This window comes from Pezoporus occidentalis, unplaced genomic scaffold, assembly GCF_034315485.1.
Source record: "Pezoporus occidentalis ecotype Australia unplaced genomic scaffold, CSIRO_AGI_Poc_V1 ctg194, whole genome shotgun sequence".
In the NCBI taxonomy this organism is placed as follows: Eukaryota; Metazoa; Chordata; class Aves; order Psittaciformes; family Psittacidae; genus Pezoporus; species Pezoporus occidentalis.
In genome coordinates, this window is record NW_026913791.1 from 1,983,863 (window position 1) to 2,010,681 (window position 26,819).

General features: G+C 49.9%; 1 protein-coding gene across 1 annotated transcript in view; it reads left to right on the forward strand.

Moving 5' to 3' along the window:
• Window positions 1–23,987, forward strand: part of RNF220 (ring finger protein 220) — a gene marked incomplete at its 3' end in the record, with an annotated part of 162,260 nt that extends 138,273 nt beyond the window's left edge. Inside the window, exons 5-6 of the mRNA XM_062617337.1 lie at window positions 14,730–14,775; window positions 23,763–23,987. Coding sequence (XP_062473321.1) covers window positions 14,730–14,775; window positions 23,763–23,987 — 271 coding nt within the window. The remainder of the gene's footprint in view (window positions 1–14,729; window positions 14,776–23,762) is intronic.
• Between the last annotated feature and the right edge of the window lie 2,832 nt (window positions 23,988–26,819).

A 26,819-nucleotide genomic window follows, 5' to 3' on the forward strand; every position in this document is an offset into this window, starting at 1 on the left:
TAACATCCTGTGATGGAGCAGGCCTGCAGCAATGGTGAGCACTGCCCCTCAGCTGCCTGCAGCTCCCTTCAGCTTTCCCCAGCACAGCAAAGTCCCCTGTTTAAAATAATAATTGCATTCTAAGTGCTAGCAGTTATTTAGGAAACGGCTACAGCCAAGGGTTGGCAGATCCCTGGCCCTGACTCCATAAAAGTCAGAAGCCTTGGAAAAGAACGTGTTTATTTCAATTATTAATGAATTCCCCAATCATTAAAAGGTGAGGAAAGGAATCAAACTGCCGACTAGAAGCAAAGTTACATCACCAGGTGGTAGGAGAGGAGGGAGAGTGCGTGCGTCAGTGTGTATGTGTGTGCCAGGGCAAGGGGGTGCATGTGGCTGTGCATAGTGCGGAGGATGTAGAACCCACCCCTGCCTGGCTTGGGTCTTCATTTCAACTCAACAATAGCCATTGCAGATGAAAGGAGAAGAAGGGAGCTTTAGAAAGAGAGACCTCTCCAAATGGGTACTGGCTGAGATCTCCCAAATCCAGCACCCACAGCCTCAGGCTGAGACCTGTATCCCCATTGCAGGCATTGCACGGGAAGATGGAGAAGGTGGGGGGGCTGTGGGGAACAGGCAGCGCATTTATCCCCCGTGACACCCAGTCCTCCTGCGAGCATAATTTATAGTGTAATTTGGGCTGCATCCAACTTAATAAAGGGCCACTGCAAATTAGTGAACAGGTTTAAATGAACAGAAGCAATTAGTGCTCGCAGGAGCCCATCAAAGAAGTTGGGCCAATATCAGAGTGAAACTGAAACCGCAAGCCAGGAGCGGAGGCTGGCTGGCGCGAGGTGGTGATGGGAAGGTGGCGTTTAATGGGAGAGGAAAGGAAACCCTAAATCATAAAGCATGACAAGGGCCATTGTGGGCCAGCTGACAAATGAAAAAGAATGGCATTATTCCTTTAAATAACAGCAGCAGTTAGAGAGGAGACAGCTCTCCCCAGCTTGCCCTCGCTTCCCCGGCCCGCTCTGCTCGGCCACGCAGGCGGTGAAGAAGAATCAGAGGTCTTTATTAATTATTAAATAACGACTCCCTCCATAGTGTGATAGATAACGTTCAATCTAGTCGATGGATTCAGGCAATGGAGGCTAATCTGTAACACAGCAGCTCTGCACAGGGATGGTCCCTACCAGCCCTGATGGGGGCCAGCAGGCAGCAGCAGGCAGGGTGGGCAGCAATAGTGGGCAGCGGGATGTGAGCAGGTCGAGGTCCTATGTGCTGCCTAACTCTAGTGGGGCGGCCTGACCCAGCGGGTGGCCCCATCTCCCATTCCCCCCACCCTTCCTGGCTGGAGGAGCCGGGAGCAAGAACACATCAACAAGAGGAGAGAGAAACTAATAATGGTCTCAAATAACCCAATAAACATAAAAATAAAATGTAGGCCTATAAACATGACGGGCACCGGCAGCCCTGGCCGCTCCCTGCCAATACCGACTTGTTAGGGAAATGGCTGAGCAGCTGTTACTTATCAGTGTGATGGGGAGAAGGGAACGGGGGGCTGCTTTCCAAGGGCCTTTTATTTTTCTTAATTTAAAGAGGATGCAGCCAATCATGGCTCGTGCTGTTAAGTTTTAATAAACCTTAATGATTTGCAACAAAATCATAAATTTCCAGCGCTTGGGGTTAGGAAGGCAGATCCCTTCCTGCCTGCTGAGCCTGCAGTACCAGGGACATGATGGGTGACACAGCAGCTCCTGCCATGGCACCGGGGCTCTCTGTGTGCTGGGATTTCACCCAATGCAGCGTGGCCAAGGAGCTGTGTGGTGGGTGAGCCAGATGAGATGCTGCCAAAAGGCCAGACCAAGAGGGGAGAGGCTGGTGAAGGAGCTGCCCCATGCCATTGACTCTGTTGGGTATTGATCACTCACCAGGGGCTTTTGGGCATCGCCAGAGTGGGGAGCTCCGCATTGCTCAGAGGAGCACAGAAGAAGGCAAGGAGGAAAAGGGATTCCTCCAGGTCATCACAGGATCTTTTGGGGGTTGGGACACAAGGGAGCTGTAGGAGCCACCTGGATGATGCTTCCCCATGGTCGCAGCTCACCAACAGCCTGGGGTTGCAACCCACCCACACCAGTGACTCCTTGCTCAGCTGGTGGGATTGGTGTTTGCTATCTCACAGGGACAGGGACAGCGTTTCACCCCCAAGAGCAGAGCTGGTGTGAACATCCTGGCTCGGGGCAGGGACATCTCAAGGTCAACCCAGCTGGAGCATCACACAACGAGGCAGCAGGAGCCGTGCTGAGCCACAGGGCAGCACCCACCCATGCCAAGGTGCTGCACATGCCCTGGGGATGGCCGCTGGCCACTGGACCAGTGATGGACATCACTCAGAAGGATCCAACCCTGGTGCAGGGTCAAGATTTCCCTTGAAAAAGCAGACTTGAGTGTGAATGAGGGATTGAGTTTCTATCTCTGCTGCCTTCTTGGTGTGTCCAGTGTCCCAAAGCAGGAGAGACCTGCTGGTGCTCGCCCCACAGCTCCTCCACCCTGTGTGGGTCCAAGCGAGCCCCATGCCCAGCTCCACTCAGCGAGGCAAGGCTCTCTGAATGCAAATTTCATTTCTGAGCCACTGGCGCTGTTTCAAGAGCCGGCAGCCTCCGAGCCCTTCTCGGTGTTACATATGTAACAGCCTCATTGAACTTGACATGTCAAATTCAGGCCATTTGTGCAAAATCTCCCTTTAATAATACCGTTTCATTTCGCTCAAATGAGACTTGAATGCATGTAAAATGGAAAAGGATATTTAAGCGCTAACATTAGGCAGATGTCTTGCCAGAGGCCGATTGAATATATGAGATTTTGAAGTGCTTAACACGTTTTCGGTGCTCCCTCTTAGAATATGTCACCTGGCTTTCTTTTTTCTCCCCCTCCTTTCTTTTTTTTCTCCCCCTCTTTAAGTGAAGGGTATAAATTGAAAGAAAACAAAACTACAAGCCTTGGGTTTATGGGGTTTAACTCTTGCCAGCCAAGACTGTTAGCATTCCTCCTCCAAAGAGGAGCTCACCTTCACAGAGCAAAAGCACAAAGCGGCCCCATGGCGCTGTGCAGGAGGGATGCGCTCCTTGCTCTGCATGTACAGATCATAGGGCAAAAGGTGCCAATCCCCAGCTGAGCAGCGAAGTGCCACCAAGGTGAAAATAAGAAATAATAACAGCAAACCTTTGTGTACAGCGATGCCCTGTGCCCCAGCCAGGCTGGTCGCTGCAGCATACATGAATATTCCTGGCTGGTGTGCATGAAGCTTATCTGTGTGCTAGATGCAGGTCTCCTATCCTCACTCGATTTGTATTCGCTTGTTTTACACCTCACCCATATTAAAGGCTTGCAATAAAGCACACTGAAATGTGAGAGTCTTTGGAGCTGTCAGGGCCCCAGCTCTGAGCTTTGGCCAGTGCTTTGGCTGCACATGCATTTCCCCAGCCCAGGGCTACCCAGGGAGTACAGGCAGACACAGCAATTGAGAGCAGCACCCATGGGTGCCCCTTGGCACAGGCACACATGCACACACCTCCTTGTGTGCATATGAGTATATTGCTGCACATGTCAATGAAGGTAAATACCACGAGCAGAGGTGGTGGACCCCTAAACCCTGCCCACTGCTCCACAGGCAGTGACCAATCTGCTTATGATGGGGAGGCTGGGTGGAGAAGGGGCAGGTCTGGGGCTGTGGCTGGAGTCTGGGGTGGAGGGAAGATGAATTTGATGGCAGATGAGGTGTAAGGGAGGCAGCGTGGGAGCTGTGGAGCCTGCTTCAGCTGATGGGCCCTCATGGGCCCACGGTGCTTTCTAGGGTTTGGGGAAGAGGCATTTATTGGCCATTTAAAAAGCCTCAGGAAGTCACATCACAAATATTACAGTTGCTGAGTCAAGCACTTGAAGGTTGGGAACGTGCCTTTGGACACCGTGGTTTTAATAACACAATGCTCTGCTCTTCAATATGCAGCGCTCTTTTTAAAATAGGCATTTGGCAGGGGGCATTTTTACCTCCCTGCATGACAGCTAACAGTTTCTTCCCTCCATTGCCTTGCTCCTAAGCAAACCTATGCTTCAGAGCTGTGATTTCACCTCCCCAAAAGAGTGAGGTGCAGAGGGTGTAGCGGTGAGTTGGGCCATGCCAAATCTGCTCCTGCTTTTGCGGGTGAAAGATGGCACAAGCACAGACAAGACTATCTCAGCTGTTTGCCTTATTTCAAGGGGTTTCTTAGCTCAGCAGGCATAGCCAGCAGTATCCTCATGCTGTGTTGTAATACTGCCTGTGCCTGTGCATCCCGGAGCTGGGCACGGTTGTGCTTCCCCACTGCCTCCACGGATGGACATGCTTGGGTGGGCAATGAGGGGTGATGCTGTTCTCACAGTGCCCCATGGCTGTGAGAACTCTCTCCTTCTTCACTTTTCTTCCTTTCCTTCCTCCACATTGAATAATTAACCTGAGCATATTTGTGTTTTAAAGCCCATGCCCACCAGTTGGCTGTTCCCAGCATGGGCTAGCAGCTCTCATTGCTGCTTGCCACTGTGCTGCAAGTGTGGGGACACATCCTTGCGCACCCAGCATCTCGGGACCTACTAATTCCTCCTAATGACCTTTCTGGTGTGTCTTCTGATTCTCTGATTGGGAAACATTTCCCAGAAAACAGAGGGCACCAGGGTCCCTCACCTTGGTGCAAATGGAAATTGCTACAGGCAGTTTTCTGGTGACCTCAAAGATGCTGTCATGAAGAGGGAACCAAATAGTACCAGGGAAAGGAGGGCAAGATGCAGTGGGAAGAGTCCTGTTTCAAAGCAGGTGAAATTCCCAGGTGGGAGATTTAGCTTGGCTCTTGTAGCCAGCTTTGGTTCATGTCAGAGGAAAAGAGCCAACCATGAGATCGTGGTGCCCTAGCTCCTGTAGCAGCCCTCAGTGCACCTCTGCCCAGGCTTAAATCTTCCTTCAGCATCCCTCTTAAGATTCTTTTCCCCCATTTGCATGTGTGCTCTTTTTGTCTCAGCAGTCAGGGTTGAAGCAGAAAGTGCTGCCTCAGTCCCTGGCACTGCACTGAGCATCCTCACTCTGCTCAGGGGGGCTTCAGCTCGAGGCTTCTTTATGTAGATAGGAACAATGATAGCTCTCCTCAGGGAACAGAAGCAGCTCTGGACCTGGTGGGATAAGGAACAGAGAGGAAGCTGGCAGTATAGCTAAAACATGAAGGCTATAGGACCTTGGGAGATGGCCTGGTCGCTCCAGGCAGGGTCCCTGTCCTTGAGATGTCTGCAGACATCTGGAGATGAATGCTGGATTTCACATCCTTTCACAGGTTGCTTTCCCAGTGTTTCATGGACTTTCTGGCTAAAGTCATCCTGTGGTAACCATCCAGAGTCTGCACCGGAGACTCCTGCTGATGGACAAGGAGAGAAGCACACAATCGCTGTGGTCCCTCTATGCCCAAATGACAGGGGCTCTCTGCATTACTCCTCATCAGAATAAGGACCTAGAGCAAGTTTTGAGATGTGTCTCCTCCTCAGGGCGCTGTGTGTTTAAATACAGCTGCTCCTCATGCTGCCCCAGGCAAGGGTTTGCTTCATCTCAGTGGGATCTGCTGAGCACTGCATTGTCCCAAAGGGCCCTTGGAGGAGACCTTCCTGGGGCTGGGGGAGCGGTTGTTCTGGGAAGGGCGAGCAGCCACACTGCCACGTCCAGCAGGATAAATAGAGTGTGTAAAACCCGAATTAGCTCTGTTGTCATGTGTCACACCAGGGTCATGGCTCTCGCCTCAGGTCTCCTTGATTTATGCCCAGGGACTTTAACTTGATGGCCAGGTACTTGTGCAGACTTCTGGCGAACACTGCAGGAGCCCCAGCATCCGAATGAGTGAGATTAGAGACAGTTTTGAGCGAGAAGGCTTTTTCCCCAAAGCTCCACTGAAATACATGCTAATTCTCTTCCCTGCATGTGGTAGCCACCTGCAAGCGCTCCAGAGAGGGCAAGGAGCCCTGTCCAACAAGTGCGATTACAACCAATGAAAAGCAAGCACTGCAACCTCCTGCTCCTCAACTTCATCTTTTCCATTCCTTCTTTTTCCCCTATTCTCTCTCCACCTTCTTCATTTCCTTTCTTCCCTTTCTCCCCCTTTTCTTCCCCCTCCCTCCATCTCTCCCAACCCCTCGGTATCGAGGCGACATCTCCAAGCCAAGTACTTTTAATTTCGCCCGTGGCCCTTGCTGACACGGTGGATATGCACAGCAAGTTAAATTCCCGCCTGATCAATAAAGCAGAAGCAGTGTGTCCGACTGGTCGATATTTTTTTATCTGTCTTCAGCCCAGTCCTGCTGATGACAGCCCCCTGCGCTTCAGCAAAGGCACTCAAGGGCATCGGGCTTTGGCAACACAGCTCTTTTTTTTTTTTATTATTATTTAAATTAAGAAAAAAAAAAACCTAGATGCCTTAAAAAAAAAAAAAGTTCACGGAGTTTGGCCTTTGCTTAATAACGTTTTATGATTTATCTTAATTTTTAATTGAAAAAAATTTGCGAATTAATTGATTTCTGGGACTTGCCAATTAACATTGTAATTGGGTGCATGATAAATTCCGAGGGAGCATCATTTTTCTCCCTCTCCCCCTTGTCACCGAGAAGGGGAATCGTGAGGGCAGCGGCTTCCTATCCGTGCGCCCCCCGCTCCTTCCTGAGGTGCCGCTGCCCTCCTTCCCCCTTGCCACTGTATCTTAAAGAAGGAACAAGAAAGCTAATAAAGTCTTGTTATTAGAGTCTCGCCAGAGGTGACCCCTCAAGGCATAAATCCAGGCCAGGGAGATGGTGGGGACAGGTACTATTAAGTGCCTGACAGCACTTTGCAAGGCGGGACTGGGTACCTCCCCTGCAGCATCCTCTTCTCAGGCCATCGGGAAGGTGTCCAGCCAGCCTGGGGCTTTCCTGGAGGGCTCTGACACCCCTCAAGGTGTTCAAGCAAGTGATTCATTACCTGCGATGTCTCCCTGACACTCTCCCCATGTGAGAGTCGCAGTACACATGAGCCTTCACGCAATGCCTGGCTGCTCCTGGGACAGACTCAACTGTGGCACCGAGCATCTGGTACCCAAACGGCTGCTTCTTGCAGCACATGCAGCATCCAGGGCTTGTCCTACAGCCAATGTTCCCCAATAAAACCAGGCTGCTGGGGCAGGCTGGAGCTTGGGAGCTGCTGCTTTGCTCTGGGGACACAGAAGTGTTATTTGCACCCTGCTCTGCCCCAAGCACCCCAGGAAGAGAGTCCTGCCCCACAGCAGCAACAGAGCATTCCATGACACATGGCAGAGATGTTCAGTGTAGGACCTCAGCTCTGGGGTCATGGTGTCCAGATTCAGGCATGGACACATCTCCAGCTGTGTGGGAAGTAGCATCACCTAAAGCTTTCTCTAGCAGTGTGTCAGATTTAAATGAAACACACTCTGTCATAGAATCATAGAATAGTTAGGGTTAGAAAGGACCTTAAGATCATCCAGTTCCAACCCCCGTGCCATGGGCAGGGACACCTCACACCCGAGGCTTCGTCCAACCTGGTCTTGAACACCACCAGGGATGGAGCATTCACAACCTCCCTGGGCAACCCATTCCAGTGCCTCACCACCCTAACAGTAAAGAATTCCCTCCTTATACCCAACCTAAACTTCCCCTGTTTAAGTTTTAAGCTGTTACCCCTTGTCCTATCACTACAGTCCCTAATGAAGAGTCCCTCCCCAGCATCCTTATAGGCCCCTTTCAGATACTGGAAGGTTGCTATGAGGTTTCCATGCAGCCTTCTCTTCTCCAGGCTGGACAGCCCCAACTTTCTCAGCCTGTCTTCATACAGGAGGTGCTCCAGCCCCCTGATCACCCTCGTGGCCCTCCTCTGGACTTGTTCCAACAGTTCCATGTCCTTTTTATGTTGAGGACACCAGAACTGCACACAATACTCCAGGTGAGGTCTCACAAGAGCAGAGTAGAGGGGCAGGATCATCTCCTTTGACCTGCTGGTCACGCTCCTTTTGATGCAGCCCAGCCAGAGAAACCTGCCTGGAAGTGTCAGCATCTCCATGATACCTGAGCAGGGTGTAGGAACAGGGTGATGTCCCCATGTGGGGTGCAGAAAAGTGGTTGAGCTGGCTGCTGATAAAACGAGGAGTGAGGTGTTGAGCCAGGGCAGGGAGAGAGAACAAGCCACATCTAGGGACTGAGGTGGGGAATGGAAATAACAAGTAAACTAAAGGGTGCTTGGTGTCTCTAGTGCTTCTCCCACCCACTTCACGTGCTGGTGTTGTCCCAAAATCAGGGTTCTTCACCTGGTGTGCAGAGAGCCGCAAAACACACAAGAGTTATTTGTGTATGGATCACCTCACGGCAGTCAGCTCACGTGTCCCATGCACTGTCTAAAGCCCATGAGCTTGGATGGGGCTTCACTGTGCTGCCCTGCAGCACCCACTGCACCTCAATGTGTGCAGAGGGTAAAGGATATCAGCCTGGTGGAGTCACAGCTCTCCCCACCAGCCAGGACACCAGGAAGGCTAGGATCAACCCAGCTCCATGTCTGCCAGTGTCAGTGGCAGGGAATGATGGGGGAATGGAAGGAGATTTATGAGAAGCAGAGTCTGTTTATTATCTAGCAAATGTGGTGCTGCTGATACCATGGATTTATCCTCTTTCATCCCCCCTCTGATTTGTGTCCCTGCCCCTCACTGTGGCAGATTAATCATGGACAGAAAGGGAAGAGAGACCCTCCAGCTTCCTCCTGTGCACTCAGAGGGTAGCAATGACAGCAGCCTGGACCCTTCATCCATGGCTTCTCCAGTGGAGAGAGCACAAGCCATATAGCTGCCTGTCCTGCTTAGAGATGCCCCATTCCTTTCCTCCCATGGCAGACGCCAGCGAAGGCAGAGGCTGCTGCCATAATCCGTGTGTGAGAGCACTTCTCACAGATCAGGGCTTTCAGGGTAGCACAGCGAGTGAGAAAATCTGTGGGTTATGTATCCCCTCGTTCCTGTAGTGCCCTGAAAGTGCTGTGAATGTTCCTACAGGTGCTTTCAGACCCACGCTACCCACAGCCCGTTCACTGACTCTGGGACATGGGTTTGCAGGTTGGGGTTTGGCACCTCAGAGAGCAAAGCCTTCCTCTGCTGAGGAATCCCTGGACAGCAGGAGCCCTGTGAAGGGATACATAGAAACCCAAGGGTGAGAAATAAATCTTCGGTCAGTTATTTGCCCTGAAGCGATGCATGCCTTCTGCAGAGCCTCTCCTGAACTGCCACGTGAGCTGGGAATAATTAAACAGCCATTACAGCCACGGTAGCAAAGAGCCCCCCAGATCAATCTAATGCATGACCTTTCCCTCTGACTTTCCTTTTTATTTTTCCAGCCACCTTCTTTTCAAATAGTGGGAGAGAAATGAAACAACCTTCCCACCCCAGCCTCTGCTGCATCCCAGGACCACCACATCCACACCCAGAAACCTATTGCCTGCTCTGAGCAGGGTCTCGTGGCAGGGGTATGGAGTACCAAGGGTTGATAAAGAAAACGCAGCAGGGGAGAAAGAGCCAGGGGGGTGAATGGGACAGAGCAAATAGGGGATTTTAGCAGAGTCAGGTCATGCCACAGTGTTTTATGGTCTGGCTTCATCTCTGCTGCAGCTTCATGTCTTTGAGAGAGGCAGGTGGCTGTCCTGCAGGGTCAGGTTTGTCACAGCTGACCATGTTGGTCTCACAAATGCTGCCTGGGGGAGCATTTGGGAAGCACTGCATTGTAGGTGCAGAGTGTTTCTACTCCTGACTCCAGTATCTTTAGCAATCTTTACCATTGCTCAGCCCCTTTCCCCATCACAGGATGCAGGTGATGCTAAAGGAGCCACAGCAGGTTAAAAGCCCCAGCACACTTCCCCTGGCAGCACAGATCATAACCGGCCATGCTGGGCACTGTCACTTGCAGCTGGCTGAAGATATAGCGTCATGTAGTTAAATAAAAAAATCAAACTCCTATTTCCTTATTTAGGCTTCAAGTGACATCTCTGCTTATTTAAACTGGCGTTCACAAAAGCCAATTCCCTCCTTACCCAGCGACTGCTTATTTACAACTGGCGCTGCCATCCACATGGCTCTGCCGGAGGCTTGCTTTGCTGCTGGGGCTCCCATCCCAAGGCTGCATATTCAAGCCACGAGTCCTGCAGCTAAAAGCAAATTGTTTCCACTGGGTTATTATTTGTTTTAAGAAATACATCAGTTGGCAGCAGCTTGTAGAAACCTTTTGGCTTTGTAGAATCTCATGTGGGAGCCGCTGCATGTGCTCTGGCTGGTACCCATCAAATCCAGAGGGCTGCTGAGAGTTGTTTAGAAGAATCGCAGAGCTGGAAGACACCAGCTGCATGGTAGCAGCCCTCTTACCACCTCTTTACACCTTTCCTGGCTGCAATGTCATTAAGGGATGAGCACAAACATCTGTAGCAGCCCAAGCTCAAGGAACTTCTCTTGCAGTTGTTATTAATGACGTGCAGGGAGTGTTGCCAGGGGGTGGCTGCTATGCCAGGTACTGAGCTCAGCCCTTCCTTGATGGATGCTCATCATAAGCCCTGCCTTGCCTTGAGTGGGGGCTTTGCAGAAATCTTGTTTTAACATGCTTGGGGAGCCTAAGCTAAGGCTGAAGTGCAGCATTGGAGCTGTTTCTGGCCTTACTGTTGCACTGAGATTCCAGACAAGTCCCATCACTGTTCTGTACTCACATTTCCCCTCTGAGCACATCTCTCTTGGTCTTCTCACTCAGGCTGTAGTTACAACCGCAACACAACTTTCCAACCCTTGCTCCGGGATGCTGCAGCGATGCCCTGGCGCAGATACTCTGTGTGTGTTGCAATGAGCACAGAGGAGGAATGCTCCTGTCCCTGCTTCCCTGGGGCAGCTGCCTGACACCAGCCTTCTGCCTGCACATGGTGGGTTCTGGGAGCAAGAGCAGACCTTGGGTCACGATCCTCTGCCTGGCAGTTGATAGGGGGGAGCAGGGCTTATCTTGTCTCCTCACTTGAGCACCCAGAAAACTTTCCTTTGGAGGAAAGCTGAGATTCCTACACAATAAGGGATGATAAGGGACCACTCCTTCCATGTTGCTTCTTTTCTTTTCCTATGGCAAGCATACCCCAAAAGATATAACAAAATACATAAAGACATTAGAAGGCCATTGTGTACAACAGAAACCGTGGCAGGGGGAGAGAAACACTAAGACTGTGGGTAAGGACACATATTTGGTGTGCTGAGCTACCCTTTGCCCTTTGGGACGTCATGACATAGAGACTGGGTCTGAACAGCCCCTTGGGGCTCACTCAGGGAGATGCACAGGGGTTTCCATTTGCATCTGGGGATGCTCCTAACCAAATCTCTGCCTTGGGTTAAAAGACATCTGCATGTCTGTGATGTACCCTGAGTCTTGCTTTCATTGTAGAGAGTCTTGCTAAGAGTAAATGATCCTCTTAAAGCTGATGTGCCCTAATATAGAGGAGTGTTGGGTCTCTGGTGGGCACCCGATGGCACGTGGGGACCTGGCCATGCAGCTCCCATTAAGGGTGATGCAGCTGCAAGGATGGACAGAGCGCTCCAGCAGCACCAGAGCAGAGACCTTGTTTTGTCCTCACAGAGGTGTATGGCACCCAAACACGTGGGGATGCCCAAATGCACAACCAGAACCTGTGTCTCAGCCCCAAGAAAGGGAACCAGTGAAGAAGCAGCCTCATATCACTTGGAAGTGCAAAGTTGTCAGGAGAGAGAGAAGGAGTCTGCCCAAATTGCTGGGTCTTTCCAGGGCATTTCTTGTCATCTTTGGTACTTTGGGGGGGTTGCCTAAAAGGGAAAGAAGTTGTTTTGTTGTAATGAACTAGATAAACAATTCCCCAAATAGATTAAAACTAACTGTAACTTAGAAAAGCGGGTAGTAATTATATTTTATTAGCTAGCAAAACACCATTTTTTTATTTCATAGGATAATTCTGTGTAAATCACCTTAATTAGAAGTGTCAGGCGAGCCCGTGAATATCGTACTTACTAACTAATTTCCTATGTACAGGTTATAATTTAAAACACATGGATCACTCGCCGAGTGGAAATATGCTAGCCATGAAATAATGTGGGGAGTGTTGGGGTTATTACTATGTAAATGTGTAATCATTTCAGATCACTGAAGCCTGGCTGGGTGATTAAAGAGAATCCCAAGGTCTCCAAAGATTGTGCTGTCTGCAAGGGCCTAGAGCGAAAAAACTTTAAAAGGCACCGAAAAGTGTTTGAACTTTAAAGGTCTTGATTTCCCTTTTACCATTTTTAATTTGTCTGCGGTGTTTATGGAGGGGAAGGTCTCTCTTTGCTGACGGCCTTTCGATTCTCAGCCCGCTGCCAGCATCCTTAAGAGATGCAGGGGGCTGCAGCCACTGTAATTCAGGGGGTTGCTTAGTGGGATGGAGGAAAGAACCCTTATATTCCAGGGTCTTGGGACTTGGATGACCAGGGCTTGTGCCTATTCCCGACCAATCTCTATAAATAGATAAAAACCAATTGCAACCTCTTATTAGTAACAGTGGGGCTAAATTGCAAGGAGGGGGTGGTTCTTAATAATCCTTCAAATATAGAATAAAGTAAACTTTGTCAAGTTATCTAAATCAGTCCTCTTCCTTATCTGTCCCAACAGCAGAAGCTTGGCCTTCAGCTGACCAAAGAAACTCTCATCCTGGAAACTGCAGTTTCCTGGCACAAACACCATTTCTGGGAGGAATTAATGAGATTCTTCCTCTTTCCCTCGAAAAGAAATAATTTTAAAAACCTTTAACAAGAAAAGGGAGGAAATGAGTTGGTTTTTTTAACCTGGTGTTTGGGTTATAAAAGGAAAATAAAGTTTCACACTTTGGGTGACTGAGGGATCCAAGGTAGTGCTGGAGATGGGGAGGGGATAGAAATCTTTCCCATCACACGCATTTGGATGCAGGCTGGAGCTGGTGCCAGGGCTGCATCTCAGGGCACAGCAGGGACTGACTTTGCTCTGTGCCACCTCCTGAGAACAGGGGAGCAGAACTGGGGGACATCCTGCACCCTCCAGTAAGCATCCATCAGCACATTCCCTCAGGGAAGCAGGGCTATGAAGGAGGTGATACCCCAGCCTGTGATCCCTGGTCCCCAGGAACCACAGCCACTTGCTCCAGGAGCAGAGCTGCAGCATTTGGGGTGACCTGATGGCAACGGATAACTGCGTGTTTCCCCCCATTTTGGGATGGGGGGTGAGGGCAGTGGCACTGAGAGAGGAGGGAGGCTGTAGCCCTGGGAGAAAACACCTTCCTCCATCCCTGCTCATTTCATAACACCCAGCCATCTGCCAAATCAAGGCAGATTAAAGCCAGCCAAATTCAATTTCTCCCTGCTGGCACTGCAGCTCGGCATCTGGGGCTAAAGTGTCCCCGACAAAGCGAACATGACAGGCACATTGCTTTTTTGTCACATCTAGTACCGTGTTGATCTTCTAAAAGTCTCATAAAAATTTATTGATGTCTCCCATATTGCTGTGATTGAGAAGAAAGGAGCATGGGGTGTGCGGAGCCGGGCGCGCGCGCGCGGGCGAGCGTGTGTGCGTGTGTATATTAATGTTTCTGAAGTAGATCTGATTTGATATGTCTTGTTCTATTGTCAGCATCTGTTTAGCGAGGCTTTTTAATACTTTCTGGCTGCCGATCACTCATCCTTAGCCTGGGATGCAGGCTTGCATACAAATTTTGTTATTAAACACAATTCCATTCCCCCCCCTTCCTTCCCCAGCCTCCCCCTTCCACACACCCACCCATCCATCATCTCCCCGGGGCTATGGGGAGCTGGGAGCCAGCCACCCCACCGGCATGCACTTACAAGCCCAAGCACTGGGCTTGGCAACATATTTCAAGAGCCTTTTGCCTGCTGCAGGTGCTTTGCATTGACAAATCGAATCATGGGGAAATAATTTATTTCCTAATGCTGTTTGCAGCATGTTAGCAGGAGAATTTACATGAGAGAGATTACTTTAATAACCAAAAAATTACAGTGCAGGCCTCCCTGCCATGTCGGCTTTGATATGTAATTGTTTCAAGTTTAACCTGTCTGGAGGGGGGGAAGGTGTTATTAAATCTATAGCATCTCCCGCTGGCGAGGGCAGGCGAGGAGGAGCAGCGTGGCGGGGACCTCCTTCCCTGCTAAACGGGGAACAAGCTGAATTAACAAATCATTCCATCCTCCGGCAGAGCTGCTGCCCCCACGCTGTGGCTGGAGCTGGGAGGATCTTCCTTCCCTTGCTCCTATGCCGATTCCACCTCCTTCTCTTTCCTTTCCTCCGTTTTTTATGATGCCTGATCCACCGCTCCTCTCTCCTTGGCTTCCTTCCCTGTGACCCTGCAGGCTTGATCCCATTTGCCCCAGGGCTGAGAGAGGAGTTGTGCAATACCCCAAGGAGGAAGAAAGTCAGGATTTGACTCTGCATTGTGTGTCTGGGTTTTGGAGGTTCCACTTGTAGGACCATTTTATCCCAGCTGGAGAAACAGTCAGAGCTGCCCTCCTTTCCATGGGTGGGGAGGGGTTAGGGTGAGGAGGCTTTCCTTGGTCTGGGGAAGGAGAGACCTTGTGAGATCCCTCAAAGTGCTCCCCCATTGCCCACCACAGCATTTCAATGACTGATCCCATTCTCTTCTCTCTTGGCAGCAAGAGCTCCATCCTGAAGGATGCCATGGCAGCAGGCACCCCCAAGGTAAGTGAGAACAACTCAGCACGCTTTCTTCCCCCAGAGGGATGCTTTTTACACCCCATCACCTTCCCAGCCTGCTCCCTGTATTGCCATTCAGTGTGTCCCAGGAAGGTAGCCACACTATGGGGGCCAGTGCTGGGAGAAGCCTCTGTCCCATTTACCCACCGGGCTGGAGCAGCCAAGTACCCACACGCGGCTTTCTCATTCCCCATGAAGCCAGGGGACAGCAAAGCTGAATCACGGCATCACTGCGGAGGGCACCATTCACTAATTAATATTACCATTAGCTGGACTTCATATGAGAAGGATCAGATCTTGGGCAGGAAAGTGGGTGGCAGGGAGCACTGCAGGGCAGCTGGGCATTGCACAGCCTCTGGGAACCACGCTGTGCTCCTCAGTGAGGGCAAAAGCAAGTGGTCCAGGCTCTCCTGCCCTTCTGGTGACACAGTTCAAGCAGTCTGAGGCTGCTTTGGGATGTTTCAAACACACTGGAAAGGGCACTCACAAAATGAAAGCAGCTGGACGCTGCAAGTTTCCCTTTCCCTCCTCATCAGGTCTGAGTGCAGATAACTCAACAGTCCCAAACACATCACCTGCAAGGGAGAAGGATGGCTAGGAAGACAGATAGCTGTTTGGAGGGAAACACAGCCAGTGACTGACAGAGACCAGATAAAGACGAAGGTCCATCTTGCGGCAGGGCCGGGCTTTTGAAGTTTCCATTGACAAAGAATCCCATTTGCCTTGAGTGAGGGGATTAAACTGGGACTGAAGCGTCGTTCTATGTAAAAGAGATCAATTGTCCCCTGTCACCACATGGATCTTTTTCCTTTGCCCGTCACGTCTGGGGCTAAGAACATTAACTTCAAGAAGCCAGGAGAGCAGGGAGGGAGAAGGTGAAATCAAGATATCTTTCATTCCCTTCTCAGAGAGCTTGAAAGCCTCTCAGCCCAGGAGGATTCATTATTTCTAGGTGGCTTTTGCTGCGAGACAAGTCCTGTGTGGCATAGGATGGCACAGCGCTATCACCTTCACCTGAGCTTCATATTAAAAACCCCTTTGTAACCAGGTGGGATTGAGCAGGAGGAGGATGGGGAGATGAAGCTTTTTTCCCCTTCTGCCCACTGAGTGCTTGCAGCATGGGGTGGGAATAGCCCATTGGGATGTGAATTCCCTCTGAGAAAGTGCTGCTGGAGACAAAGCTGGGCCTCTGAGCCACCATTAAACAGGGGTCCCAGGCAGAGGGATGGGGGACAGATCCCAGGGTGGGCATCACTGGAAGTCTGGCAGGAACCACCTGGGAAGAGCTGGGACCTGTACCATGTCCCATTTCCCACCCTGGGCACTGGTGGAAAGTGTGGCAAGCACCACAGGGACTGCTGCAATGTCTCCTGGTCAGTCTTCTCCTGGTGCCAACGAAAGTGCCAGCACCTCCAGCAGTGGGAGAAAGGGGCTGCACCTCCCCAGTCTTCAAGAGCATTCCCTGGCAGCACAGGCAGGCTGGTTTTCACTCAGGGACATGGGAACTGGGATGGGGTGCAGGCTGGCTGTGTTATTTTTGTGATCACCAGTGGCTTTAGGACCATTAAGACCACCTTAGGACCCATTTAAGACCTTTGCATGTAGTATCACTACCATTGCTGCTTCTGTGCTGGCCTGAGGCTCTTCCCGGGGTGCATCCAGGGGCAGGGAATTTAACCCCCCATGCTCTGTCTCCTGACTTGCCTGCTATCCCATCCCCATAGTTGGGAATGTCTCTCCTGGCAATAAAAGCCCAGATGTAAACGCATGCTCCTCGCACGCAGCTTTCCTGCCTCTGAAGAGCTGTCACTCACTGCACTGGGTCAATTTTCATGGCAATATGTCAAAGAAAATCCAATCACTCAACATGGGATGTGATGAATGCGGGATTATTGTATCAGATTCTTCTATTATCAGAGCTGGCGAAAGCAGTGAAAGCCAACCAAGAGCTGAGAGCTGTGGGGCTCCAGCCAACCCATCTGCTTGGTGCCTGGGCTCTCTCTCTGTGAAGGCAGCTTGGAGGGAACACTGAGCACCACATAGCTCTGCATTGTTCTGGATCCTCATTTGCTTTCTGTTAGAGACCAAGTCCAATTGATGGTGATATGCCAGAGTGGACAAGCCACTTGGACAAGCAGATGACAAACCTGCACAGTGAGTCTCAGGATGAGATTCCTATCTAATCCTGACTGCCACTTAGGAAAGCTGGGCTCTACCAGCCTTTGATGGGGGAAAAAGGCCTGAGATAGCTCAAGGTGTCTGCAAGAAGTCCCATAGCCTGAAGATAGCAAGGGGAACACCACTGTCTCCTCTCAACAGCAGTTTCTGTCCCTGTTTGCATGCTTGGATGCTACACCCAAGGTTTGTGATGCTGAATCTTCTTATTGCTGAGTGCCAGGTAGCCTACTGAGTCCCCACAAGTCAAGGTGACACCTTCCCTGCAGCACTGCCCAGAATGGCCAGAGGCTGTGTCTCAGGCAGACCAGGCAGCAGGGATGACTTTCAGGGATGTATGGACAACATCACAGGCTCCATCCAGGCTCATGGCTGTCCAGGGGTCTGAACATAGCTATCAGCAGTGTGCAGTTCCCTGGGCATTGGTCCTGGGCTTCCTGCTCTCCCTCTGCCTTTCCTGCCTCTTGCAAGGGGTGGTACAGGAGAGGAGCACATGTTGAGTTAAACCCATGTTGGTGAGACGTATGAGCAACATTTAGTCCAAGTGTTACTGTTCTTCATTGAGCAGCCAGCAGTAACTTGGAGAGTCAGTACCCCCAGGTCCTCCTAAGGGCACTTCTTTGCCACTCTCTGTCTGTCCCGTGGCTCTCCCTCCACAGGCTATCATCTAGGTGGGTATCATCTCTGTACAGAGAGGTCTTAACCCCTAAATCTCAGGGTATTAGCTGCAGCCTGTTACCCATCATCTAACAGGAGAACTTACATCCCGTGTGAAAGCGCTGGTACTGACCACAGAAGCAGAAGACGCTGGGCTCCATGACACATCCCAGCGATGCCGGTGGGGTCAGCACTGGTTTTCTACTGCTGCTCCCTAATACATGACTGCAAATTCACTTTCCCACTAACAGTCCAGTCTGTGAGCTGGCTCCTGCTGCAAACAAACACTGATGTGAGCAGCCAGCAACAAAATCCATCTTATGCACCTAGCAAATACTTGCGGCTGGTTTGTTTAGGTGCGCACCCATCTCCTCAGAGGGTGCCTGCAGGCAGGCAGCCAGCACGCTGCTCCGAGACCTCCGGCATTGTTGGGAACCAAGACACAGTGCCAGAAGCCCTTTGATTCCCCCACCAACCCCTGTGATTTTACAGCTTCACTGGGCAGTTTGAGAGAGAATTACAGCATCTAGAGGGAAATTTGACCACTAAAGCCCTCCAAGGAAAAAGAGCTTTGAAGCAAGCAAGATTTGGAGCCTTAAACCTTGACAGAATGTCTGTATTAAGCCCTTCCCAGCTGCCTTGCTGGAGATGGAATTTCTAGCACAATCATTTAACTTCTCCGTATCACATCTGGTGGTAGGAACAGGGGACGGGTGCCAGGGCCCTGGGGTTTTAACTCCTTCTCTTGTGTCATTGGCTCACTGGGAGGGGGTTGCAGAAGTCACTCACCGTATCTGTGCCCCCTCCCTCTGTAACTGTGATTTACAAGGAAAGATTAAAGAGCTATATCTGACACCGCTTTGTGGAAAAGCTATGGCCAAGCTGGGGACATAAGAACAGCCCATAGATATGTGAAAGAGGTGAAATTACATAGGATGAGTGTTGGCTGGTCAGAGTCCCTGCCAGTATAGGGTGATGAATACCAGAGCCACTCCAAAAAACACTGCCAGGTTTTATTCCATAAAACAAATTACCCCATGAACAAACAAAAGCCTCTTGCTCCCCTTGGGCCAAACAGCTGTGCCCTCCCATTGGGCTGGGGGAAACCACTGTGTTTGGCATCAGGAGCAGAGAGGGATGTGACGGAGGAGAGCTGCACAGGCTGGCAGACCCCCGCAGACCTCTTTCCCCTTTATCCCTGGTGTGCCCATAGGCACTTCTGCTGGAAGGGGCCCTTTCTCATACTGTGTAGCTGGTGTCTTGCCCAAGAGGACCCAGAGCTTGATTACAATCCCAGGTATAACTGTAACATGCACAGAAATAAACCAGCAGCTCACATTTCTGTAAGCTTATTCTGCTTGAAGACCACTGGAATCTTTTAGCCATGGCCAGAAGCTTCTGTTACCATAATTTCTGTTCACTACTCACACCCTTCTCACACTTAAGCCTTTCATCCTCAGTTCCATACCACCTTTACCTCTGCCAGCTAAAAGCCACTAGATAATTTTACCTCTAACTTTACCAGGAGCAAATGTGAACCCTCCGAAAGCTTCTAGGAAACTCATCTCTAATAGTAGCATCTTTGTGTCAGGGATCCTCCAGGAATAACACAAAAAACAGCTAGCAGAGTTAAGGGGGAAAATCACAGCAAGGCCTGGTATCACTCATTGCTTTCGGGTTACAGTTCCCAAGTGATAACAGCTATTAGCAACACTTTGATGGCTTCCCTACCGTGGAGGGGAGGGCAGGAGACAGAAAACATGTCAAGCCATCACCTCCATGTTAAGTGATAAGTACCTATTTAGACAGCAGCCTTAAAGCTGAATGCATCAAGCAGGGAACACTTTGTGCCAAAATAGAAAAAAATAATAATAAAAAAGCCTATACAGATACATAAAAAGCAGGGTTAGGGTATTTGTTCTGCTGACAGCAGCTGTGATGGATTGTTTAAGAAAAATAGACTCCTTGTGTTTTTCCAGGGCTATCAGAAAGCAGGAGTCCAGCACTTTAATACTCTCAGATGACTGGCCTTGAGAGGCAGCAGAATGTCAGAGGCACAGGCTGGGCTCTCTCAGCACTGACACCTCACCCGGCCACCGGCGAGAGGCAGTGCTTGGTGCTGGGGTCAACGAGTGCCAGCAATTTCCATCCATTTCTTTGGATGCACCCTGACACCTGCACCCTCCCCTTGTGCTGCCACGGACACACATCTTGAGTGCCTATGGTCTGAGCTCTGGTGGCATGTTGGCACCCATGCCCTTGCCAGCATCACCTTGGAGCTGCCTGAGCAGGGAGGAGCAGGTCTGAAGAGCGATGGACCAGGATCAGAGCAGCATGTTTGGTTCATGGCAAACCTGTCCATGTATTTATATATGTAAACTTTATGTCGTTCCTTATTTGAATGAGACTGCTGAAACATTTGCAGATGCTGTGCAGAATTGCACGGTCCATGGAGGATGTTGGGAGCTACCAAGGTGTGAACCTTGCAGCATGAGCAAAGCTTACATGGCCTCTCCTTCTTGCTGGGATCCATAGACACAAGTGGGTAAAGCCATACATCCAGACGTGCCTCTTCTCCTTGGCACAGCATAGCTGGGCTCCAAGGGGTAGGAAGGAACAGTGAGCAGGGCCATGGCTGCCTGGCATGGCAGGAGGGGCAGGAGGAAGGAGGGAGTGCAGGGCTTGGACAAGATTGATAGTCTCGTTGCCATTAAGAAAAAAATTAGCCGGTGGCGGCTATCATATTAAAGGGTGAAGAAGCCGTGAATTATTTTCTTAAAGATCTTATCACTTACAATGATAATTTTACCTTCCAAAAGGCCACTTTTAATGAGGCAAGCCAGGCAAAAAGTCATGATTTAATGCCAGATTTTTTTTTCCAAACACATTTTACTGCATTTTTGTCCATGTTTAAAAAGCGCCGGTGACCTTTTTTTATTTAGCTTGCCCCAGGTGTAATGCTCAGGCTGATCCTCTCAGGGTTTATAACCTCCGCAGAGAGTGCCTTTACCCAGTGGAGAGATGATTTAAAGGGGAGGGAGAAATATGAGGCTGCATGGCCGCTCGCATAAGGCCCTTGCTGTCTTTGATACTGGGAGCTGTGGTATACCAGGGTAAGGGGGACCAGAATGGGCTCTCGCTCATTTCACTTGCACCCTGAAAGGGAGCTGGGCTGAACTGGCAACCAGTTAGGGATGAGCTGGCTGTTGGCCTTTCCACAGGGGGGAAAGGGAATTCTCAGTGTCAAGGCTTGTTCCCACCATGCCAAAGGGAGCATCTCCACACAGCCATACGGCACGCTTGTCTGTATGCAGAGCACCAAGCGCTGTGTTTCTGGGATGGGATGCTAGAGTTTGGGTTTGCCCTGCAGTGTGAGCATGGGAAGCTGCCTTTTCCTTCCATAGCTATCTTCCCAGATGCTGCTTGAGACAGGAATGGGGATTATATCTCTGCCCCTTCCCCACTTGCCAGGACCCTAGTGGGATTGCGCTGCGTGGGTCCATGAGACAGCAAATCCTTGGTCTGGCGTGCTCTGGCCAAGCATCCTTGCCATTTAGCCATTGGAAAACAGCCCCAACATGACAATCCGGGATAAAAAGAGGCCAAAATTCAGATGGCCTCTTTTAGAGAGTATGGCCTACTGCAGAAATGAAAGTCATCCTAGTGGCGAGTGCCTTTCCTAATCCCTTATCCCCAGAGCCTGCATCCCTGCCTGCTCCCACAGCTGCCTGAACAGCAAAGCGTGGCACAGCACATGGAAATGAGAGAAACAAATGAAGTCAAGTTTCCTAAGAGTGAAGGGGAAGTGTGACTTGGCATCTCTAACGCTGTGTTTAACATGCCGGCGAGGTATTTAGAATTGAAGTGCTTGCACACAATTTAAAAATAGACAGTTTATTAATCTAAACTGCAAGTGTATGTAGAAGAGGCCTCGAGATTGACATCTTTGGGATTAGTTTAGCCCTGCGTTTTTCCAGAGGTCATCGCCATGGTGCTCAGGAGGTTTGTGGAATAAATGGGGCCGGCGTTCTTCCCGGGACCACATGCTAAAAACTAATACATAACGTTTAATTTACTGTCTCCATAGCTAGCCCCACCATTTTTCACATAATAATATTGGATTAGAGCTACCAGAAGCTGAGGGGGGAGCTGGAGTGGGGGAGGGTTTGTCTGTCGCCAAGGAATGGGGAGATGGGTATTTTTTCCCCTTCTCTAGAATACGTTGCAAGACAAAACAGATTTAACCCTCCCAGCTCCATTGGCTTATTAGAGGGGAAGGGCATTAACACTGCTGTAATCTGGGCTGTTGTTCTGAGTCCCACCCAAAGGCTTTGAGCTCCCACCTCTCCATTTTATAGGACATATGCAACCCTGCTTCTTCAAAAATGGTCCTCATTCTCTGCTTAGAGAATAAAGAAACTAAGCAACGGCAGGATCTTGGGGTCTACACCCTGGAGAAATTCTCCTGGTAGCTTCACATGGTTATCAGAGGGCTTTTCCAGGCATAAATGAGCCACTCACCAAAACCCATCACTAGTTGGGTTCAGCCAACACATGAGGCTGGAGAGCCCCCTGTTCTGCCTGTGTCTCCCCTGGGAGGTGGAGGCTGATCTTTTCTGGGTACCCACAGGCCCACAGGCTCCCACTGACAATTCCCCTATCCTTTCAGGATATCACATCTCTGCTCCACCACAGAATCATAGAATTGAATCACAGAATGGTTTGGGTTGGAAAAGACCTTAAGATCATATAGTTCCAACCTCCTGCCATGGGCAGGGACACCTCACACTAAACCATGTCATCTAAGGCTCTGTCCAACCTGGCCCTGAACACCACCAGGGATGGAGCATTCACAGCTTCCCATGGAACCATGCAACCAGCCATGGAGCCATGCATTATGGCAGAGACTCACAGGGATGTGGGTCTTGCCCTAGTGACAAGACTAGAAGTTCATGCCCATGGGGTTGAACCCAACATCACAAATCCTCTTTCCCTGCCTCCATCCCGATCCTGCTCTCCCTCCGTGCCCACACTGACTGAGCTTTTCTCACTGGGAGAGCTGTCCGAGCCCAGGGGATCGCATCCTGCTGACTGAACAGATTTGTATGCTGAGTCATTTTCCCACTTGCTCATATCTTTCCAAAAAATGCACATTTTTTCACGTTTCATTTCAGCCCAGAGGCAAATGTTTCTGGAATACTTCCCTTTCTCCAAGGTATTATGCTTTTTAATAATGTTGTCACCACACTTGACCTGTCCAATTCAGATGATATCTACACTTCCCTTTGCAAACATACACATCTCCGAGCAGTCATTTATTGTCATATCTTGTCAGCTGATTCTCAGAAACAAAAACATCTGCAGAGCAGCGTTTCCAGTGCGCATTTTGTTTTACAATGTATTGGACTATATTTAGCCCAGTTTAGCCAATTTATATTTTAAATTAGAATTTTGAATTGCATTTTGCCCTCAAACTCTCCTAATAATAAAGTTCACTTGCAACTCAGGGTATGGTTTTTTAGATACTGTCAAACTCCTGCAGTAATTTTCCCACTGGAGTTCACTGTGTGTGGAATTTAGACTTACCTACTATTGACTTGAAGTTTATCAGTGATTTCTTAGGTCTCAAATATCACTGATCTTTTTAACCTTCTAAAAGGCCCTTTTTTTCTCTGCTACTTATTAAAATAAATAGCATCATTACAGAAGGAAGAGGTAGTTGTGCTGAAAAGGTGCTGAGAGCTTTAGTGCGGTTTACAAAGCTATTGAGAGATTTAGTGGCACTTAGAGGGGTGGATGAGAGCCCATAAGCCCTGCTCCATATCAGCATGTCTTCACCTTTACCTTGTGGATTCCTGGTGTGGTCCTCACACAGCATTTCCAGCAGAGACTAATCCTGCTGCCCCCAGTCACCAGATCTGAGGACAAAATGACCATCCCTTTGTTGCCTGATGCATCTGCACTTTGCATCCCAGTCCCTCGTGGGGCAGGGTCCCTTGGGAAGAGCAGACCCAGCCCATTAGTCCATCCCAGCACAGCCCCACAGCCCAGCAGATGCTCTTCATGGCTTTGAGAACAGCTTAGCAATGGGCAGAAAGCTCAGCAACACTCACAGCATAAATTTCTCCTTTCTCTTGCAGTCAATTTTGTTGTCGGCCTCAATCAAGCGAGAAGGAGATTCTCCGACAGCATCACCCCACTCCTCAGATGACATCCATCACTCTGACAGATACCAGGTAAGCAGGCGGATGCTGTCACTGGTCTCAGCCTCAGGCAGGGAGCCAGCTTGCCCCAGTGCTCACAGCTCTCTGTGTGTGAGAGCCTGCCTCATGGATGTGCAGCACTGCCCCAGTTCGCATGGGGACGTGAGCACTTGGTCCCTCACACAGCTACAAAAGTGTGCTTTTGTCTGCAGAGTGCTCCCAGTTCTGACTCCAAACCACAGCCAGGCAAAACTCCTGTAAATACTGCCAGAGGTTTCTGTTGCAGTATATTCATTAGTTTGGTTGTTGCCATTGCACGTTTGTCAATACTTACCCCCTGCCACCAGGAAAAGTCCAAAGAAGGGATTTTTTTGCAATAGAGCAAATTATGTCAGCCTGCAGCAGGCCAAACTTCTCCATTTCACTGATGTGCTGCTGCCCAGCACACTGATTCATGACTCCCGCCCAAAGCAGAAATGGTTTCGGACCGTCCACAGCCATGCCAGCATGCTTTATAAAACACTGTCTGCCCAGAGGAGCAGCAGGTCTTGACTTGCGCTGCAGTGAATAAAAGCTGAGGGAGACGAAGCAGCAAAAGAAGAGAAAGGCAGCAGCACAAGTACAGCTTGTCTTGCTGTGTCTGTGTTTTGGGGCAGGCTGGCACACTTGACTCCAGCTCAACACACATCCAAACCGTTTGGCTGCAAGCCTGTGCTCGGCTGCTGACTTCAAGTAAGTTCTGAAAGGCAGCAGATAAATTAATGGTGGTCTTCAGCACAGCCCCAAGCCTGCCTCTACCTGCCACATGGTCAGGATGGGTGTGCTGTGGCTGTACCAGCACAGCATACACCCATCACCCTGCATCCTGCCATGCTCTGCAGAGAGACCCTGTGCCCAGGGTCAGGCAAACGGTCACGTCTTCCTGTATCAGCCACATTGCATGTGCCAGGTCTGTGTTTAGACCTGAAGAGGGAGCGGCTGATGAGCAGTGCTGCTATCTTCAAGAAGACATGCTTCAACTGAGGCTTCTCAGTTAAGACGCCAGCATATAACCAAGATATATATCTAGATAGATAGATAGATAACCAACAGAGAGAGAGTAGCAGATTTGTACATTTGTCACCCATTATTCTCTATATTGGTTATATTATCAAATACAGACCAGAACCTCCAGTGTTTGCTACATATTCCCATGCAGCCTTCAGTTATAACTTGGTGTCACATCAGTCACTTTACCCTCCTATGAAAGATGAGCCTTGGTACAGAGTAAGAGAAGCAAAACCCTGCAGAAGATAGAGAAATGCATGATTCAGGTAATCTTGCTGTTTATTAAGGATAATAAATAAACCATGTTCTTCCTGAAAGGACATGGAAGAGGCTTTTACCATGACCCCTTTGTTGAACACTCCTCCCTTCCACCAGTCCTTGCAGTCCTCCATTCCTGTATGTTTTTATTATGCCATACTTGAGGACAACTCTTCTCGGCAGAAGCCCTCTCTGTGTGCTGAGTCTAGCTGGTCTCTAATGTGTTTTAAGTTGGTGAGTGTATTTTATGGAGGGTTGCAGCCCTTAATGCAAATGTGTAATGGGAGCTGTAAGTCTGCACTGCAGGGAGGAAAAACCTCTGGGGCCTGATTTTCATTTACGCTTGTGCTGGCTGCGTTATGCTGCGCTGGCAGTGTAAAGGGACCTCAGAGTGGGTGTAAGGCTGGTGTAAAGCCTCAGTGTATCCTTAATAAAGCCACAGTATGAATGAGATTTCAGTCTTCCTGGCTTACCAAGGGAAATGCTCAGGAAGCAGAGCAGAAGACTCGCACGGTGGTGACTTTAAGGGCTGCAAAATTTAGCTTTCCATGTGCAGAGGTGTGCTGGAATTATGAATGTCCCCTGTGTTATCTGTGATCTAATTGCGAATATACAGTGTATCAGTAACATGCTAGAACGCAAGTTATTGGCATATAGGTTTTCAGAATTCCTGTGGCTCGGTTTTCTTCGTCATCGTGTTTATTTTCCATGGGGATATTTAGGGAAGAAGGAGATTTATGAACAGGAGTGCTACAGGAGCACAGCCTTGCACAGCACTTGGGCTGCTTGCATTGCTCCCCACGCTGAGACGGAGCTGCAGAGGAGGCAGCAGCATGGCTCCGGGACGCGGGGAGGGGGGATCCTCTTGGCTCCCTGTGCCAAGCCTGCCTGATGGGGTTTGGTATGGGCACACTGATCAGACCAAGGTGGTGGCAGCTGGTGTAGTGCAGGACCTTGCGATTCGGCCAGGGGTGGGTGCTCCTCTTTGACACAGTATATTCTGTCAGCTGGGGATTTTCCTGTGCTTCCAGTAAAAATAAAGCCATTTTAGTTAGATTTAGGTACAGCCCTGAATCCCCAGTGGAAAAATAAACAGCAGTTTATAAGTCATTTATTGTACTGCAAAGATAACATTTCAGGCTCAGAAAGAGACCATCTTGCATGGGTCAAATGAGCCCACAGAGTGCTTGTGATTGGATAATGTGGGGAGTAAGTGTAACAGAGAGCCTAAAAACCTTGTCCAGGGAAGGCTCACCTTCCTCCCCCTGTGCCCAGCAGCGAGCATGCCTCCTGAAAGGCAGCTTTATCAGTTAACAGGGTAAAACCAACAATCAGCAGCTTTGATTTTGTAAGTAAGCACATCTATGAAAATTCAGCAGCATTTCAGCTTGCAGACCCAGCCGGGGTGTACGATGCAGGTCAGCTCTGCACAAAGCTTACCTGCCAGCACCTTAACTTGCTAACTGCCCGTCATCTTAGAGACACAGAATGGTTTGGGTTGGAAAGGACCTTAACGTGATAAACACATTAAGAACATCCAGTTCCAACCCCCTGCCACGGACAGGGACACCTTCAACAAGATCAGTTGCTGCCCAGTTTGTATCCTAACCCCAGGCTGCTCTGCTGGGGCATCCCCCACCACAGACATGGGCAAGAACCCCAGGAGCAGCCACTGCTGGTGCTGGTGTT